The 21,838-nt window shown below is 35.0% G+C and overlaps 1 protein-coding gene across 1 annotated transcript in view; it reads left to right on the forward strand.

Moving 5' to 3' along the window:
• LOC149530601 (Transducin/WD40 repeat-like superfamily protein) overlaps positions 1–21,838 on the forward strand; it is a 190,479-nt gene that overhangs the window by 143,437 nt on the left and 25,204 nt on the right. Inside the window, exons 14-15 of the mRNA XM_089809563.1 lie at positions 218–436; positions 1,660–1,846. Of these exons, the coding sequence (XP_089665689.1) occupies positions 218–436; positions 1,660–1,846 (406 nt within the window). The remainder of the gene's footprint in view (positions 1–217; positions 437–1,659; positions 1,847–21,838) is intronic.

The following is a 21,838-nucleotide window of genomic DNA, read 5'->3' on the forward strand; positions in this document are numbered from 1 at the left end:
ATGTCAAATTATTGACAAACATTGTGAGTAATCTTTTCATAGAAATCATGGGAGACAACCTGGAATATTCTAATTACATTAAGGTTTTTTTGGTCCTTCCAAGTATTGAAAATGCATCCTGCGTAGTGTTAGCTTGTGTATGTTTCTTTATTCTACTTGAGTTAATTTTTGAGCATGCATTACTTCCAGATAACTATATGCAGTTTTGTTTTGATAGTTGGGAGACATTTCAACCAGTAAGCGGACTCCTTCCTCAGCCTGAGTGGACTGCATGGGACCAAACAGTTGAATACTGTGCTTTTGCATATCAGCACTATATTGTAATTGCTTCATTGCGACCTCAATTTCGATTTCTTGGAGATGTAGCTATTCCTTCTGCAACAGGAGGTGTCTGGCATCGTCGACAACTGTTTGTAGCAACACCTACCACGATTGAGTAATATGACACTCTTTATTCTGATTGATTCACACAATTGGTTTGTTTTTTGCTCAGAAAAATATAAAAGGTTAATAACAAAAACTTAAGAGGATCATATGCTCGTAAATAAGTAAATTGAATTTTAAAAAGTTGCATTTTGGAAATTCTGATAAATGCTTCCAGTATGATAGATACATTGGCATCATCAGTGAGCTGAGTAAAAGATTGCCAGGACTAATGCCTGTAACGCAAGTAAATCTTTTAATTTTTTAATTTTCCAGTATCAGAGTTTATAATAGCATATTCAGAGGATGGGTTACCTTTAATAGATGCATTAAAATTTATGAACAACATTGTAAATACAGAGATGACAGTGCAGAATGAGAAATTAAATGCTATGCATTTTGAAGAGATATAATGGATGAGGAAATGATTGCTTTAGTAGAAACATTGCAATATCAAGCCCTCAAATTGGTTTATTGATTTTGATTGTTGAATTGTAGTATGCTCACCTCTGAACTAGTTATTAGGTATTCTGTGTGAAGTTGTGAACATTATGTGACTAGATCATCTGACCATCTGGGACTGTATAGATGTCAAAACTCCATTTTTGGAGGGTTTAGCTTTTTAACTTATTACAAATATAACTTGTAAACTGCCTACTTGTGTCTAGGCATCAAGATGGAGTGTTGTTATAGCCAGGCTAAAATCTGCCAGGCTTAAATGAATTGTGTGATTTTTTTATTAATGCTACTAGCTTTGGGTCACCAAAAATTTTGGTTTTCTGATTTTTTTTCTTCCCTTCACTTTATGTCAATATTTAGTGTATGCTGGAGCTTAAAGATTTTAATTGTAAATATATAATTATAAATTAATATTAGTTCTAAATGTGTAATTCATAATTTTCTTTTTTCATCTATTGCATTGTTTCTATATTTTGTGCTCAACCATTCTTTTCCTGTAACATAGTTACAACATATGTAATTTTCTATATAATAGTTACTGTGGAAAATTTGATATAAAATACCCATAGAAGCTTTCATTACCTAGCATCTGCCTTTTGAAAATATAAGGAGGAAGAGTAGAATCTACCTGGAGGTATCATGGAACTGTATTGAAGCTTGGTTGTTATAAAGTAATTATCATACATTACTAAAGATTTATATGGACATTGAGTGGCAATAACTGGTTAGTTTGATTTCTATGTATCTGATTTTAGTGTATACTGTGGTGCTTTCCAGATGTGTCTTTGTGGATGCTGGTGTGAGCCCCATTGACTTAGCAACGAAGAAGAAGAAGGAAGAAATGAAAGCAAAGGCAAATCAGGCCAAGTCAGTAGCTGAGCATGGCGAGCTAGCCTTAATTACTGTTGATACTCTTCAGCAAGTGGTTGAAGAAAGGACACCATTGAGGCCACCCATGTTACAGGTGAATGTATGAGTAGCAGACTTCTTTCTAATTGAGATTTGGGTGACCAACTACCTTTTAGTTCATTGTGTACACAAACTTTATTTTCTCTTCTAATTTTCATTCTGAAACCGTGATGCTGTGTTTTCTTGTAGAGAAAGTTATTTTTAACTATTTATTTTGGTTTTCCATGTAAGGCCACAATTACTTTTCCTCCAAAAATTGCATCATTTTTCTTGCTTTCCATTGCCACATTTGCTTGTGATTTCTTGTTTACATATATGGTTTATTGGATTTTGCATAGCATGATCTTTGAACATTATTCTGTAGTGACTTCACTATGGACAGCCAGCTATGGTCTTGATTCTGAACAATTCCTTTGGAAGGGATATATTCCTGGGAAATGAGGGAATTTTGTGAGGACATAATCAGTTTGAGTTTATTGAAATGTCTTAATCGTATCTAATTAAAAAAATGTATCCTAAGTATGCATTTTAATTTGTCCTTTTCAGGACAACAAAAAACAGAACAGTATGCATGGTTAATGCATTCTTCAAATGATAAGGGGAAGCTCCCCAACACCTAACTGAACCAAAAACCTGCAACTGTAAACATGACCTAAAAGTGTGTACACTGTAAAATTTTATGAGGGTTTTTTAGAATAAATGTAAATTTCTCATATGACTATGTTCATTATCCAAATACAACTGTTAGACTGTCACTAGTCAATGACCATGGTGAGATTTTCAGATTTTCAGATTTGAAGTTCCAAGCACAACTGAAAGCAACTTTTGTAATATTCCACTATGATATTCTCACAAAATATTTGCTCAATAAATTTCAGAAATAACAACAGAAAATTTATACAAATAAAACCAGCAAATACACCAACAACTGCTCATACAAATTACTCAGAAATAGTTACTGCATTATAAACCAGCAATACAATAACTTCATAAATATTTCAATCTTAGGTATAGAAGGTAACAAGAAGATTGGATAATAAGAAACAATCCGAAATGTAAGGTGAACTCTGTCGCGAATTCTCTCTGAAGATGAAGTGGGTTTCCATCCAGTCGGCCAAGAAATCCTGAAGGTTTCCGTTCTCAAGGTTCACCAAGAGAAATCTAGAAGCTTTCTCCAAAGAGAAATCATAAAACCAGTTGCAAATCCAAGCATGCTTAAAATGAGCTCCCTCTTCCTCTTTTAAGCAAAGCAAGATGACTCTTCATATTCCCTTGCCCATGTCTTCATTTTTAATTCTCTTTTCCCTCTTAATTGTCCCTTTTTCTACTTAAGAGTAATATAACTTTATAAGATAAAGTGACTTATAAATTTGTCTTTTTTAATTTTTAATTTAGTTTTTTAAAACAATTTAATTGTCAGCCATTAAAATGAATATTTTGTGGAACTCGGAAAGCCTTGTATAATAGCTTACAGGAAAGCTCTCGACAAGGTGCTCGAAGTCCAATACTGCAAAACCGGAAATATGGACCCCAACTGACTTACTATCAAGAGTAAGTATTGGGAGCCCCTACTATCTTGACTCTGATCTACTAGAAAGTGAAGATGCCTATGTCAAAACTCACATTGACCCATGACAAATATCTGGTTAGTCCATGAGACCATGATGGAAAGGGCTAATGACGCTTCAGAGGCTAATGACTAGGAAAGGGGATATTACAGTCCTCCCTTCCCGGAGATCGCTTGCCCACAAGCAATCAGTATTTGCATGTTGTAACTAAATTGCTTGGATCCCATATAAATGTCAAAGAAGCTACTCCACCAAGCTGCTCTGATACAAATAAGAAGTCTAGAATTGTGAATCTGCTCATCAATTCCCCACAACAGCTATGCACCAGTCATAATAATACCAAGATCTTGGATCACTCCATATACATAATCTATTGAATCATTCTGTCATGTGCAGCTATCATATGTGAGAAAATTCTCAAATCAATTAAGAACCTCAACCCAACTGAAATCACAAGCACCACTAGAGTCAAATCAAGGTGGGAGCTCAATCTTATGCCAACTAGCTCTCTGAAACAAGACTAATTGTGTGACTGATCCTCTTGGGTCCCACAGACAAAAAAACCATCCACCTTTCGAGCTATCATAACCATCATAAAGATAAATATTCTCATGTCTACTCTCAACTGTTGCTACACAATTAGCTAACTCAAAAGATGTGCTATCAATCCTGAAGTCATCTAACCTTTCTCCTTATATGCTTCTTGGCCTTGCTGTTGGCCCAGTCTCTATCCATATCTGATTTGTAATCAGCATTATGTTCCTCTGTCAAATGTATTAAGACAAAAATCTCCTGGCTGCAATTAGTGTCAATTTGGAACACTTGATCCATTTCAAGAGGTGTTCCATCATCCAACTCAAATGGTGGATTCTCAAATACCCAATCAACATCCATCTCAAAAAGTAAGTTGCTATGTTTCATCCAATCAATATTATGCTATATCAAACTATTATCATCATAAGGACAAATATCCTCATGTCTACTCTCAATTGTTGCCACACAATTAGCTAACTCAAAAGAAGTGCTATCAATACTGAAGTCATCAACCATCGGACAGGATGCCATAATGCAAGTAGAATCCTTCGAATTCTCAGGTAACTGATCCATTTTTTTGTCTTCTTCAGCCCTGTGGTCACTTATAATACCATCAACTTCATCCCTCTCTATAGGCTGAAACACATCTTCTCTTCCTTCCTCAATCTTGGTCCTTGTTAAGAATGGTTTCAATTTTTTGCTCACATTTTCGATAACATTGTTAACCAAACTACAAGCATCAGGAGAAGTAACACTTGTTTGTTCAAATCAACCAATATAGTAGATAAGAAATGTTGTGAATCATCATCACTCTCCTCAATAATCAAAGACATAATAGACTGCATAAAAGATAAAACATTTTGCTTGTGATCTCTCTTAATAGCAATTAAAAACTAATGGAACATATCAAGAATTCGACATTCACAACCAAGTTCTATTATAATCACACAAGCCTTAAGTTTTGCAATTGTTTCTAAAATTTGAATGTCTTACCAAAGGATGGATTATGAATATTACTCAATTGTTGCAAACTTTCTACGATCAATTGCGTAACATTCCTACTGTAGGGATCAGTGTTCCAAGACTTGGACTCACCTTAGACTCGGGAAGCTAGTCTTGGGCTCAGACTCAGATTCAACGTCTAGACTTAGCAAGGACTTGACACATTTAAAACCCAAGAAATTCAAATATTTTTTATGGATTTAACTTTTTGCATTCATCATTCAGTCAATTAGCATCATAGATACAATAATTGAGATAAATAGAAGCTACTTTGCACACTTGCACAAGTTTACATTGATCACACTAGTATCAATGCAAATTTCTAAAAGAAATTAGTTAAACTAAAATTATTAAAGTTATAGATTATTTATTATCATAATGTTGAGCATTTTGTTCATGTTGAAGACTATTGGTGGTAACTGCCTTGAAGTGGACTATGAGGTTGCTCCCTCAAAGTGGCATATTAAGTGTTTACCAAAAAAATCATATTATATTCTTGTACCATGCAAGTTATTTCATAACTGCTTTTGCTTAATATTTTGTTCTCAATAGAAAGATCATTATGAATTTTTGGAATGATATCAACTACATAATTGCTCAAATGTCATCATCTTTTAATTTTGTCAAATAGCTAGTTTAATAGCCTTTTGTTTTTTCAATCTTTACAAACCTGAAAACTGTTCTGTCATTGCTCTTGAGATGTCCAATTCTGTAAAAAGAAAGCATTTTATTTGTAGCAATGTTCTCAAATTTGATAGTGCTATTTTAAAATTTTAATTCTTGGTTTGAAGACCTTGTGATTCCAGGACTTTGTGATTACAGTCTATGATATGACACTACCTTTTTGGCAAAAAAATTAGTGAAATCCTATTGGTAGTCTTCTTTATAGAAAAATTGTTATATTTTATACCTGCTATATGCAAGACATTTTTTACTATTCCATATTGATTGCCTTATTGGGAATCACCATTACAATTTTTTGGAACTCGATATTGCAGTACGATCATAAAAGCCAAAAAAAAACATTAATTTTTTTTGAAAATGTTTAGTATTTACTTTATGACTTAGCTGGCCATGGAAGAGTCCTGGCCACAGGACTCTGTTAGGACTCAACTCAGTCAAAGTCTAGAGGCCAAAAAACTCTTGAGCCCTGAGTCGGCTCGAAACTCACAAAGTCCTGTAACATTGGTAGGAATCATGTGGTGTTGTTATCCTTATAACATGAACCACACAGTGAGTAACTGCAAATCTCACCTCACTATCCTGATGACTCAACAATACTAGCTTAACCAATGGAATAATAGCAAGAACTATGGGGATGTCTCAACCAGTGTTACAGCCTCGGAGTCAGCTTGGACTCGGTTAGGCCCAAATTGGGCTCGGAATCAGTCTCGGTAGCCTAACTCGGCAAATAAAAAACCCATGAAATTCAGAGATTTTCAAGGATTTTAAGTTTTTTTCATGTATCATTTAGCCAATTAACATCAAATGCACAATAATTGAGATAAATAGAAGCTACTTTGCACACATAGACAACTTTTCATAGATACGTAAGAATAAATGCAATTTTTTGAAAGAAATTACTTAAAGTTAAACTGAATAACATAATATAAATCTGAAATATAGTGTAACTATCAAATGTCTACAATATCCATGGAATATGCAATCCATGGAATTAAAAGTTCAAAAGATGTATCAAAAGAAAGGCTCATAGTAGCCTATGTCTTCCTACGAGTATGCCTAAGATAGGTCATGGAAGACTCTAAAGCCATCCTCTCTCCCTATGTCTAAGGTTGAATCTTAGTGACATGCTCATCATGATCATCCTCATCCTCATAATCCTTATTATCAGAGTCATGTCCATCACTCTCGGCCTCAGGGTCTTGGACTTGGTCTCCTCGTGCTCAAGGAGTCTAGCCTCCTCCACTGCCATTGCCACTGTCGGATCCCAAAACCCCAATACTCTTCCTCAACACTTCTTTCTCTATTCTTTGTGTTTGCAAGTGATAGAATGACCTTTTTAGGTCTTACTCATGCTCAGTGTTACGGGACTCGGACTCGTCTCTGACTCGGAAAGTCAAAATCCGACTCGGACTCGGACTCGGCGACCGGACTCGGCCAGGACTCGGCAAGGACTCGAAAAATCATACAAGTATAATAACGAACTTTTGAAGGAAAAAAATGAATAACATAATATAAAGTTGAAGATTTAAGATTTAAGATTCAATCCTTAATAGATTCTTGACATGCCACATCATTTTCAGAATTCATATACATTGTAAAAAACATCTTCCGGAAATCTCTATCTTTTTAAATTTAAAAAAAAAAAAAATTAAATTTTTTTTTTTAAAAATTAAAAATAAAAATAAAAATCAGAGTCCTGGGCTCTGGACTCGCCCAGGACTCGCAGAGTCCTTGGACTCGGCGAGTCCATGTGGACTCTGCCAGGACTCGGCCGAGTCCGAGTCCAGAGGCAGATTGCCTCGGAAACATGGACTCTGCCTCGGACTCGCAGAGTCCTGGCATGACTCGGCGAGTCCCATAACACTGCTCATGCTTAACATATATAAAAAAAAATGAAACAAAATGTTAAAATTTTATTTTTTTGTCTTTTCTAGACGCTGCCCGCCAGCTGAGTTAGATGACTCGGCAAGTCAGCCAAGACAGGACCAGGACTTGGCCAAGTCCGAGTCCTGAGGCAGTTTGCTTCGTTTTGCTTGGCTCGCCTCAGGACTCGCTGAGTCTTGTAACACTGGTCTCAACAAGTTTACATGCTTACTTTTAGAACCTAGCTGTTTTATTGTAGATAAACAGTTCTCAATTTCATCTAAATCATGAAGTAATTTATGCTTTGATTGAGGCAAACCTCTTAAGTTTCTTTCTATGTTGTAGATCTTTTCTTCATGGACCTGTTCCTTGTCCTTGGCAATGAATTTTGTTAGCTGCCTGAACATGTTTGACCGCTGTTCTGAAATACTGATTGCCAATTTTCCCTCACCGAATACCCATGTTCTGAATTTCTAGTCTTCCTGAAGAAATTTTCTGTACTAATACTGCCCTTTCTATCCTATTATCACAAATTACCAATGGATGGGGTTGGTATTTAGTCAAAAAATTTGCACACTAATGCTGGTTGGTTTCAGTTTGAACTTGTTTCAGAACGACAGAGAATTTGGACACATCAGTATTGAGCAGCAAATGAGTTGAATTTCAATGTATACGCTCATTGCTTACGCCTTTCATGTTCTCTGCATATACTGGATACAATAAATTCTGTCTGCTGCTCTTCCCTCTAACAAGCCTTTGCTTTTATTGTGCACTGTTCTTAAATAGAGAGGTCAGTTTTTTTTATTAATCAACATCTAATGTAACCTTCTTCTGAATGTATAACCTGTGAGGTGGTCTGCAGAAAGATACACACTAAGTACTATTCCTGTTAGCTGATTAGAGACAGTTAAGAGCACTCACAGCTGTAAATTATTTGTACCCAGAAATGATAATCTTCATTGATGCATGTAATAGAATAACTTCCAAATTTCAGATATGACTAATCCTTCAGGAATGACTAGGCAATGCTGAATAGGAACAACTCCACGAGAAATGTATAGAGGCAAAGTCTCCTTTGAATCACCAAACTCCAGTGAGAGATGTTTCTATGAATGACTTGTGGACTTGAGATTGCTCCATCATAGGCTTGCTAGTGCTACTGTAGCTTATATGTTCCAATAGTGGGTACAACTGTAGCCCTTATCAGACGCACAGCAGACATATTGTATCACTGAGAATGCTCAGGCTTAATTTATGCAAATATTATCAGCAGTGGAAATTAACTGAGACAATCTTCATGCAAAATACTAATAATGGCTTCACATTTCTATGCCCACAAATAGAAGACACGACTTAAGTTTAGTTGCACAATCCTTGGGATGAAATATTAATCTATCAAAATAAGACTATAGTTGGCTTCAAATAATTATCCGAGCTACAATGATGGCTACACATACACCACTAAGTAATAGTTGATGCAACGAGGAATAAACTGTCCTGCAATAATTGACGGGAAGCATATAGTTCTTGCGCTGGTAGGAAGCCACACCAAACTCCCACAAATGAATATCATTAACTCAAGTGTAATCCATCTATATTGACGAAATAATATTGTGAACAATTCCAATTTTAATCTTCAGCATCAATATAATTATTTCTCTATGAGAAGTATTAAGATATATCACCTTTTTAATGTTTTCCTAAAGCTTAATAAAGTGTCTGGTATGTATAAACTCTTCAAGCAAATTTTTCTTCTAATATTTATATTGACTTCACGGGCGATATTAATCTCAGCTCACACTTCAACCTTAGAATATTTGAACACTGTAAACTTAATATATTTGTCGGGTCCATACCGAAATAATCAAACCTCCCAAAATAATTTTAAATTCCTGACAAAGCTTTCAAGAAATCGATCTTTATATTACTCTAGCAACAATCAAAGATGAATCCGATACTCTGCTTACTCAAAGAAATTGTAACGTCAAATTGCTAGAAGGAATGCTAAAGGTTGCCTTCCAAATGTCTTCTATTGATTTCCAGAAATTTGCAAATATACCTCCAACTTTGATAGTACTTCTGCTATAGAAACAATGGTTTCAAGTATGTCGGGTTAGTGTTCTTCTCAGGATGCTCCGCCAAAGCTTCCTGGAAAAAATGATTAAAAGCCCCAGTCTCAGATGACTTTCCACATGTATAGTCATTTCGCATTATAATTGCTTTCTAACCAATCACACTTTGCACATGGCAAACTAAAAAATAAACTTGGCTCATAAGCTTGTTGTTGTGTGGTTTTCACACCATTGCCCCACCCCAAATGGGGACCCCCTCTTTTTCTTTAGTAAGTAGGAATCATTGTCTTAGGTGGTTTTAGTTTAGGGTGAGTTTGAGCAATTTTTGCTCATAGGGAGGCAATTTTATCCAAGTTTTGTGTTAGAGTTTTGGTGTCCTCCTTTTGGGGTGTTTTTTAGCCCAAGTCTAAGTTTGGGGGTAGAATTCTTAGTCCAAATGAGAAAGGTTTGCATGTTTGAGAAATAGGAGAAGGATTGTGAACAAACCATGCTCGGGGGAAATTCTTGACGCAAAGGATTTTCCACCAAGGGAAAATTCCCGACATAGGATTTTTCACTAGGGGAAATTCGTAATGCTAAGGAATTTCCCTTCCTCATTTCTCCGCAAATCTCAAGATTCCCTCTTTGGACAAAATGAGGTGCAAGTGCTTTGAAAGGTCTTTATTAATGTGCCAAGCTAATTATTCCAATACTAAACAATGAGTAGAGGAAAAAAATGGTAAATTTCTGAAGGATTTTCCACCTACGGAAATTCATAATGCTTAGGATTTTCCACTGGCGGGGAATTCTTGATGCTCATGACTTTCCCCCCATCAACCCAAAAGTACATGCAAGATCATTAAGGTGTAACAAATCAAAGAATAGTGAAAGAATGGGCATAAGGGGCGAAATGCAAAGTTTTCGGAGTCTAAGTGGCAAAAGTGGGTTTGGGACGCTCAAGATTTTTCACTAGGGGAAAATTACTGACGCTAATGGATTTCCACTACATTAATTCTCGAAATTCCACTATCCTCTAAGGCATTTTAGATCGATTCATGGCATGAGGGCAACATCATGAGCGAAAATAGAATAAGGAATCACCAAGGGATGTTGAAATGAGATGAAATTTGAGAAAATCCTTTTTGGGGGAAATTCTTGATGCTGAGGCTTTTTTACTGGGGGAAATTCCTGCAGCTAAGGAATTTCCACCAGTTCTTCTCCTTTCATTTTCTTTACCAAAATGCATTTTAAGAAAGTGTCAGAGGTAGAGGAGGTGGAGTTAGGATAAAATTGGGTGACACTAATGAAATTCAGAAGGTTTTGATGGAACCCAAAAATTTTGGGCATCCACTTGAGATACATTTGCTAATCTTTATATCTTATGTATTTCTCTAAATATAGCATATATAGCATATATTCCCTATATTCCTTAGTCAAATGGTTCATACTAGGCTCTTACAATCCTATAATCAGTATTATTTTTGGACAGATTAGTGGATCAATTTACTCTGAATGCTTATTTTGTGTTTTTATCCTGCAGACAATCAAGTTTGAAATTCATTATAATTAAGGGTATTCTCAGATTCCATAGCTCTTCAAGCAAATAACTTTTAATCTTATAAGAAACTAATCAGGGTTTTCTGATGGAAAGAATACTCCCAGATCTACAGGGGCAAATCTTGTGTGCTGATAATCATACTGTTAAGGAAACATACAAATAGTGCAGCCGACAGTCAAATCAAATAGTATCAATTATTAAGGATTCATTTTCAAATGGTGTTTGGAATGTCATTCAAGTCAAGCAATAACTCTCTATATATTCAGTGATTAATATGTACAGCAGCGTGGGAGTTCAGAGTTTGTGTAGTTTGATATTACCGCAGCAGTAAGGTAAAAATATGATCTTATTAGCAAAGCATCAGGGAATTATATATGATGGAATATCAAGTTCCTCATTATTTCTCAGGCAGCGATAACTACCAATTCAAGAAGTTCTGCATATAACAAACCTCACAGGAATAATCAGCCACAAAGACAAGTCTGTAAAATGGATTACGAAAGCTAATAATCTTGCCTGGAGACATGCGGAGGGGATGTATTTGATTATTTGCAGATACCATGGAAGAAGAGACTTGAGCCATATGGATCACTCGATGTTTGAAAGTTGCAATTCAATGATATTGTTCCAAGTGTGTGGGATGTGGGCTATGGTGTGTGACAGTACAAACCAGATCATTTCCCAAATATAGAAATGTCTGGAGAGAAGCAGGCATTGTCGGAAGTTTGGCATATCACAGATTTTCTATTTCAAAGGATCATGCGCATGATCATGGAGGCTTCAGCGCTAAACCTTCACCAACCCATTAGTAACTGTTTGATGATGTATATCTGATGATGTTTTTTTTTTTTGGCAGGTCTGATTTTGTGGGAGATATGGAGACTTTCTTGTGGCAAGGATATTCATCCGCATAATGGTCTGCATGTAAGAAATGATGCCATCATGTGTGTATGTAAACGGAAGAGCCCAAATATCATCTGGAAATGTTCCTGTGAGTGGTTTTGAGCATGAACAAGTAGGAGTTTGTAAATCATGTGGATTACCTGATGAAGTCCGTGCACCCCCAGTTCATAAGCACATCAAACCGACCATCAGGAGCACATGGGATACTCACGGCATAAATTGGATGTCTTATTCTGAACCTGTGGATCAATGGAAAATTGCCCAAATTCATGCCTGAAGATTTCGATTGGAAGAAGGAAGCCGTTTGATGGATGAAATTATTGCGTAGAAGATAATTATGGGAAAATGAAATAAGCGGTGCCCAGAAAATATAAAGAAAGAATAGTTTAAACTGGTAGTTACATTTGGTGTAATCAAAATTATATGCATTAGTTTTTATTATGACAGGTTGCAATGTATGGACAAAGCAACAAACACCCTTAGGTTGTTTATAAATATGTGATGAGAAAATCAAACAACTCACCATTGATTCATTACAAAAAATATTATCTGCATTGCTCAAGCATATAGATTATTGTAGAGATCGAATTTGAACTAAGCTCTTGGATGTTGAATTATTGAGCATACATTGTGATATTTTGTGAGATAATTGTGTTGAGTGGAGCATCTACATTTGAGTGTCCTCAAACACAAACTTCTCCAAAGTATAATCAATAAGAATTTTATTTGCTTGAGAATACAAATATTATATAGTTCATCCTTTATGATCTATTTGTTTTCTATTAATAATTTATTATTGGGATAAGTGGATTAAATTATTTGTTGCTGTTTAAACCCAATAAATACAAATATTGTGGAATATTATAATTGTTTCCTTATTTGTATCTATTTTGTCCTTTTAAAGGTTTAAACATTATAGATTGGTTTTAAAATGCATAAAACGAAATAATTTGATACATTCCAATAATTGAATTGTTCATAGATTTAATATCATAATATCATAAAGTTGTATGTGAAAACTTATAATATTGACTCTATTGCCCATTTGAATTTCAGCACTGATCTTTAAATTGCTCATTTTTCTCTATTTGTTTGCTGGCAATATTTTTGATCTTTCCATATTAAGGGTTTAATATCTATTTGTTTTAGTAATTCATTTTAATCATATTTCAGCACTCTCAACTCTATTAAAGTAATCAAATTTTGAAGACTAATACTCAATATTCGCAATCCAGAAGTTTTCCTTAGAATTTTAAGGAGATCGTCTTTGCATTATATCTATTCGCTAGAAAGCGTCTTGGATCCAAGTTTTGTTGTCCAAGATCAGGTGTACAGGCCTTGGTTTTGTGAAGCCAAAAATGCAGAGGATCTAAGTTAAATTGATTAATCATGTCAAGTTGGCCAAAACCAATTAGATCTCCCAACATTGAGCAGGCAAGGCTCATAGGATTCTAATTTGCGGTTTTAATAACCAATAGGTTTTAAGACAAAGATAGGCTACACCATGTTCGGTGAACATTCTTGAAGCTAAGGATTTTCCCCAATGGAAATTATGGAAGCTAAGGATTTTCCCTTGCGGAAATTCCTAAAGCTAAGGGTTCTCCACCAGCCAACTCTCATCCTCTATAATCACTAGAAATGCCCACCATGTATTATTCTCATAGGCCATGGATGGAAACTATTTTTTTTTTTTGATGCTAGCACTTTTAATTTTGCAATTAAATTTAAAAATTTGGGCGTTATCACCACTAAAATGCCTAGCTTTTGATGATTTAGAAAGGGAAATCTGAATTACTTCAAGACAAAGCAAATTGGAGAGTTGTGAGAGAAATGAATTCTAATGTTAAGTGAGATGAATTTTCTTTATTATTGATGTGATTTTATTTTCCCAGAAACTTAATGCTTTTCTCATTTGATTTGCAAGGTGAGTTTGAGGAGGGCTGAATTGAAATTCATTCTTGTAAAATCTTAGAAAATTAGGAGCTAGAGGGGAAGGTGATGATCAAGGCCTCAAAACTTCAAGTGGAAATCAAGAAAAAATTGAGGAAAGCACATTTGATCCAGCTACATGAGGGCATATTCAAGGAGAATCAAGAGAGATCAAGTTCACTGGTTCACGAAGATGCAAGTGATTGAAGTCAATTCCATGAGGAAATTCTAAAGGAAGATTAGGTGGCAATTGTTTGCATCCTCCAATTAGAAAATTTCAACTTCAAGAACAATCAATCAAATTGTGTCGAGTGTCCTATTTTCCCATTGGCTATCAAAATCATTGCAATTTTCTTATTGGCCCATGAATTGATGCCTTTATGTGATTGGTTGTAAATTTGGCAACCCTAATTAGGGTTTGTGGGAAGTAATCTTGGCCGTTGATCTTGAATCGATTTGGACCTTTCGATGTAATTGAACTACTTTAAAAGGCCAAGCCTTCTAATTTGTAATGGAATAGATGAGCTTGGTAGATTAGCTTAGAGTTGAGGAGGTGAGGTTAGAGAGCTAGAGTAGAGAAGGATAGCTAAGGGAGAGACTTGAACAAATTGTTGCTATAATGTTTGTCACAATAATTGATAACTCATTGTTGGTTCTTCATGGTGAATTACTTGTTATTGCTTTGGAGTGCTGCAGGGTTTCCTCAATCTTTCACTTTGAGTAGATTTATTTTCTTGTTCAAGTAGTTTAGTTGAATGTAAGTTGTTGTGGATGTTTACTTGCTTGACTCAAACAAATCCAAGCCACTAGCCTCTTGTTGCTGGTATAGGTGCCTTATGTGGTAAGCTAATGATTGAATGCACGTAACTTCAATTGATATTCAATCTTTAGTTTGCATCCATCTGATGGGATTAGAGAGGAGATATTGATTTGAAAATCATTTGAGTGTTCCTTAGAAGCTTGCACTAGGTGGGTGGAGTCGTTGGTGTGATTACATATAGTAGAGACCAAGTCATACATTATTCTTTTCATTCCTAGTTAGAGGTAGAATTTGTAATAGAAGTTATAAGTTCAAGTTGGAGTTAAAAGTGGAAAGGCTGGAAAATCAAACTACATTTTCATTGCACATTGTAAAGCCAAATTTAGAAGTGCAAGAGTTGATATCCATTGAATGAATAGCATAAGTCCTTTTGTGATAACCCACATATCACATCATAAAAATGAGTGAAGTCTACAATTAAGAAGGAACCTTGAAGTCATCTCATGATCTTACTTTGCAAGCTTAGCATGAGAGATGACCTTATATCAAGAGAGGATTAATTGTTTGGTGTTTCATCTTGAAACATTGAGCTTTTGATTTTGCATGTTGTAGTGAAACAAACTCACATCAAAATGCCCAAACCAAGTTTTGGATGCACTTTCACAACACTAATCTCACCAAATGTCGTTTAATAATCTTAGGGATATTTCTTTCACAACATTCACCTTCTTACAAGCTCGATAGCAAGTTCTCCTATTACTCTAGTTTTGCAAACTTGAAAATCCAAAGACATTTGTGGCAGTGCAAAAATCTAAGAAGTGTCAAAACCACTTTGTGTTGCATACTCTGTACATACATCCACAATACTTATATATTAGCAAATGTTGAGCCAAAATCTTTATCATTCTTATTCCTTGAATATTGAAATCACTAGACTATAGAGAAATATGTCCTTTTATTGAACGGGGCTCAATGGTACTATTTATGAGAATGTTTGATATATAGTAAGGAATATTAAATAAAGTGAAGGCCCAATGATTATTTTTCTAATTTATTACTGCCTCAAATCTGCACACCACTACCATCTATTGCCACACCCAAAAGTTTAAAATTTCACCAAAACTGCTGAAGAAATTTATTCGCACATATCAACCTTTACGGAAAGCTCAAAACTTTTTCATATAAAAGATAATGATAACCATGCGCCATTAAGAAAAATTAAAATTACTCGCTGCCACATTATCTGTGATGATTTGCACCGCATTCTCTATTCCCACCTCTGCGACAACATTCTCTAATATTAATGCTGAAGTGTGTGCATTTTTTACTTTATTGGAGGCATCAACAGATTTCGAAAATGCCACATCATCTTTGCAAGCAACCTATTTTTTTATAATGGTTCTATTTTTCTTATATGTTCACCAATCAGATATTATGGTGCAGCCATATTTCTTCCACTGTTTTTTGTGCTCTTCCACCATTGCTCTTGCCCTATCAACCGTATTGTTGAGCAACCTACAAAGTTAAAGTGAAATAAAATTGTTAGTAATAAATAGGAAATAACAAATAAAACTTAAAATATAAAAATGAACTCAAGTGGAATTTGATTATTTACTAACCTTTCACTCAAATCCTTGCGAGAAGGGATCTTGTACCCTTTATTGGAAACTGACAATATGGTCAACAAATTCAGCCAACAGGGACTATAAACCACATTCATTGAAATATTGTTGAGAAATAAAAAATATGCACTTGCAATATCAACTTGCTCATGGTCCTTATTATTCCATCTAGTGGCCTCTAATGATGGTTGTGCTCCAAGTGTGTTCCTGGGCACAAAATAGCTGCCTACCTCCGATGGTGATCGTCATGAAGAACTAGGTTCTCTAGAAGAGGGAGTGGAAGCAGTAGAAGAGGCACTTTGTTTGTGGATCCTCAGGTTGCAAAGATATGAATACCCCACTATGTTCTCAAGTGTTGCTTCTTCTTTTTCAACATCAATAGTAGCACTTTGAGATTCAGCTATGGCTGCCCTCATAGCTAATCTTACCCTCGCCCAATTCAATTTTTTCTCTTCACCAACTGCAAGTAGGGCATTAATAAATCTTTGTGTTTCTTTGGTTGCTTTGTCATAAGGATTTGAATCATGTTTCCTTATGCTTGCAAGGTGGTATTTGAGGCAGTTAATGCCTTGAAAAATTGCTTTTTCACAATAAATGCATATCACCTTCCTGGGCTCATCTGGAGCTTCATAGGCATACCTCCATGCCTTATCTCTTGCATTTCTAGACCGAGTGCCTATATATCGGGATGAGTATGGTGTTAGTGGCTGCATTTCCTTTGAACTTGCCATGATTATTTAATTTAATTGCTGCCCTACACATAGAATTTAAAAACACATTAAGATTTATAGAAAAATAATTAAACAAAGTTAATAACATAGAAATAGAAACTAGGTAAATTAGTTTGATTATTTTTTAGACATCATTCAAAGTTAAACATTAACTACACAAACTACTAGGGTTTGTTTTAAAAAAAAACTACATATTCTTCAAAAAGATGACAATAGATTCAAATTTCTTTTGTCAAACATTAGTGTTGAAATGCTTTCAAATGATTCAAAATCATTTCTAATTTGTTAGGAATGAATTTGACTTTATTTACATGCAATAAAATAACAAAAAAAACATTTTATATTAGTATAAAACAAATCTGACAAGCGTACATGGGAAAGAGATTTTTCTTCCAAAACTGGTTGAAATCCTCTTGAAAACCACTCAAATCAGCATTCAATAGCTTGCAATCACCTAACAAGGGCTTGGAAACCTTTTTCTCTCCATTACTCAAGCTTCCAAATGCTGCAAAACAAATTGGTTAGAATAAAATATCATTTTTTCCCTTTAAGCATTGGTATGCAAGCGTGGGTGAGTTTTTTTTAAAACTCGCCGAATTTTCGCCAAAAGCTCAACGATTTTTCAAAGGGATGAGTTGCGAGTTTTTGGCTGAAAAAAACACTAGTAAAGAAAGCTCAGCTAGTTTCGAGAACTCATTGAGTAGTCCAACTATGATCCCAACAATCAAATATAAACAACACTAATTGTCTTCACACCCTCTTGATGCCTATTACTTCCCAGCGACAATAAACTTCAACCTCTAATCACATTATTGAAGCTGAAAAGTTTCAGCAATACAAAAGAGACTCCTTCCGTGAAAACTTCTGCAAACCATAGACTGGATTGCAATAAATTAAATAACATTTGAATAACAATCTTTTGCAAATTAGTCTCTGCCTAGAATTCCAAAAACGATTTCTTCAATCTTGACCCTTCAAGCTAGAAGGATACACTGCTTTAATATCACTGTAATATCCCACTTGGATATTCTCTCAAAATATTTGCTCAATAAATTTCAGAAATAACAACTGAGAATATGCAAATAAAACCAACAAATATACCAATATTGCTCATACAAATAACTCATAAATAATTATTGCATTATAAACTAGCAATATAATAACTTCATAAGTATTCCAATCTTAGATACAAAAAGATACACTAGATTGGATAATAAGAAAAACCCTGAAATGTAAGGTGAATTCCGTTGCAAACCCGTTTTGAAGATGAATTGGGTTTTTGTCCAATCCACCAAGAAATCTTGAAGGTTTCTATCTTTAGGTTTTGATAAGAGAAAACTAGAAGCTTCTCCAAAGAGAAATCATAAACCAATCACAAATCCAAGCATGCTAATAATGAGCCCACTCTTCCCCTTTTAAGCACAATAGGACAACTCTTCATATTCCCTTGCCTATCTCTTTGTTTTTTATTCTCATTGCCCTTTTAATTTTTCTTTTTCTCTATTTAAGAGAATAATCATTTGATAGGCTATTTAGGTGGGGAAGACCTCCTGCCGGATTCCTCCTGTGTCATGTTGGCAAAAACAACTATTCCACTCAAAAACAAAGGGAAAAACTTTAGTTGCTTTTCTTGCGCAAACTACTTTTCACACTTGTTTTTGTGTTGCTGTTATTTTGTTCCCATCGTCATAATTTGTAATAATTGCTCAAGGATGTAGAGGAGTATGGCTTCTATCATAAGAGGACCAATTACCATGCCTTGTAAAGGCCCTTTTTAATATCAGGAATACACTCATTTAGACCCACTAGGCTTGCATTTATCAAGTCTGGCCAAATGCTAGGTGATTTTTCTTTTCAAATCATGTAATGTGTTTGGGTATGTGTCTTGATTGTGGTAGAAAAATGCAGCCATTCACTATCATTTCTTCGACATTTGTGGGTTGTGTCATGTCCCCTCATTAGTTTGACTAATAGAGTTATGTGAATTAGCCTATCATGGGGGTCTCGTACGCTAGCAATTGTGGATAGAGACTCATATAGGATATTTAGTGACTGGGCTTGACTTTACAGGCAGTTGGGAGCCAGTTGGGTGTAGTTCCTTGATTTTAGGAGGATGTGGTAGTTTCCAGATGTGAGGTTCCACAGGACCATTCCATGGTTTCAGTTTTAGGATGACAGTGTGTCTAGGAGCATCCCTAGATTATAGGGAAGGGACTACTAGTTGACCCATCTTGTCCGTTATCAGTCACAAAGAGGTGACATGGTCAGTTTCACGTTTATTTGGTTTGTTTGGGCTTTCAGAGGCAAAATGGGGAATATTTTAATATATTTAAATATTTCCTAAATTAGCATTTAAATAATTTATAACAAGGCTATTTATATAGCCAATTTGGAGTAATAAGGGGAATATTTCTTCGTTTGGTCAGATCTGCCTTTGTGTTATAGCTTGTTGGAAAGGTCTTGAATTATTATAAACTATTTTCACCATTCGGAGACCTTTTGGTGCTTTGAGTTATGACATTTTAATAAAGTAATGTTTTTCCTATAGCCTGGACCCCTTCATTTGGGAAAATGTTATTTTATTATAAAGTGCAAAGTGTAATTATCATTTAGGGTTCAAGAACTTTAATAAAGTAATGTTTTTCCTATAGCCTGGACCCCTTCATTTGGGAAAATGTTATTTTATTATAAAGTGCAAAGTGTAATTCTCATTTAGGGTTCAATTTGTTCTTGGGAGGAGTTATAAGGAGATGAAGAGCTAATTGTGGAGTATCTTTTGACATGTTGAAACTTGTGAAATTGGAAATTACTTTAGTGGAGTGATTCAGAGGCTTGGGATGAAAACTTTAAGTTTGGAGTGTTGGGCCGCAAACCTCAACAAGGATTTGGTGATTCAATATTGGAGTTGGAAGGTACTATTCTCTATGGTAAGGATCGACATTCTTCATAGCACCATTTATCAGAAGGAAACATCACATTCAGCTGGTGGCCAGCCTATTCCAGCTTGGGCATTTCTTCCAGAGGCAGCTTGGGCTTGTATTGTGGGCATCAATCCTTATTAGTAGCCACGTTTTGCAGTTTGGAGATCATACGGTGGTTTGTGGCAGCAAGCTTTCCATCTTTTGTTATTGTAAAACCCTCTATAACTGGTGTTAGGTTCATTGTAGACAACAACAAATCCATTTGATATATTTATTTCTTTGATTGGAAAAATCTGAATATTATGCTTGGTATGATTTCAATCATTTCTAGATTGTTAAGTGTTTTCAATATATGAATGCTACTCATCGTTCTTAGTTTGAAGTTATTTGTTATTTGTTATTTACTTGCATATATCTTCAAAAACACCTAAAAACTTGAAAACAAGAAAAAAACCAAAAAGAAATCAGAATTCTATAAAGTCTATTCCAAGGTACACAAATTTGGTCAAAGTTTCAAATTTTGAAACAAACATCAATTTCCAAGGTCATTGAGATTGGGTATCTTTCAGGTCAGATACCTTTTGTACTTCGTTTTGTTACCAAATGTGTAACTTGTGTGGATAAATGTATGCGTTTTAATTTGTTTTGTAGTTTTTTTGTTAACAAAACTGTAACATGTTGTGGGAGATAAATTTTAACATGCTTGAAAATGTTTGGATCATTCGGGCTGAAAAAATTCAGCTCGGAAGTGGCCAAACATCTCAGAGATAATAGATAAGCTCTGATTATGATGTGGACAAGCGACTGGGCTTTGAAGGCTCTTCTTTCTTTTTAATTTGTTTATAAATATAATAGCTACATTTTAAAATTTTATTTTATTTTATCAATTTTTTTGTTGTAAAAAAAATTCAATGGACAAAATTGATAGGCAAATAATACCCAAAAATAACCATTTGTAGATTGAGATTAGCCAATATACAGATGACTTGTAATGTCCCTTCTTTGGGGTCATTAGAAATATTAAGAAGGGACGTATTTACAATATTAAGTTTGACTATGTCAGCTGGAAATTTATTATTAAAGGTCAAATTAATATTCCAAGTGGCCACAAGAGGACGAGGAGAGATAAGACGGAAAACCTAGAAAGGAAGTCGAAGGGTCACCGTTGTGAGAATATAAGGAGAAGAGACCCCTTCCTTTTGGTATGCTTGATTTATTATTTTGATTTTAAGTTCTCTCTTGTGAGAGTCTTTTAGAAAGCTTCATCTTTTAACCAGTGTGAGGACGTAGCCCCTCGTGTAGGCAGGCAAGGGACGCGAACCCACTGTCCATGGAGATATCATTTCAGGTCTCTCGTTTGTACTTACAGGGTCTTCTCTTGTTTTCAAATCTGACTGTAAAATCTGTGTATAAGATTGGATTGTGGTTAGATGGTTATTGTATTGCTGTTGTATAATACAGTAACATTTTAGAAGTTATCTGGAAGTTGCTGGTTATTATATTGCTGCTGTTTAAGGCAATAACATGCTTCTAGATTGTTTAAAAGTTGCTGGTTTAGTGCTTTTGATTTGTACTGCATTTTCATATGCTTGGGTCTTTAATATCATTTTGGAAAAGGCAGATTAATTGGAGAGAGTTCGGGTTTTATTTGCTGTTCGTATTTTCATCTGCATGTGGTTGTATTTCTGAATGTATTATTTAAGAATGAGTTTGAGCAAATATCTATCTGGGATATCATCTGCTATTCATATTGCTGGTTATTTGTTAAGTGGGTTCGTACTTTGAGATTTACTTTAAAGGGAAAACGGAAAAATCCGGTTCAGGACAGTACAGTGTTGGTTGGGTTTATTGCAGTGCTGGTACGAGTCATTACATGACTCTACAATTAAATGAAATAAACATAAGGAATAGAAAAAGTGAG

The sequence above is a fragment of the Cupressus sempervirens genome, chromosome 11, assembly GCF_028749045.1.
Source record: "Cupressus sempervirens isolate cs-2001-9-10 chromosome 11, ASM2874904v1, whole genome shotgun sequence".
Taxonomy (NCBI): Eukaryota; Viridiplantae; Streptophyta; class Pinopsida; order Cupressales; family Cupressaceae; genus Cupressus; species Cupressus sempervirens.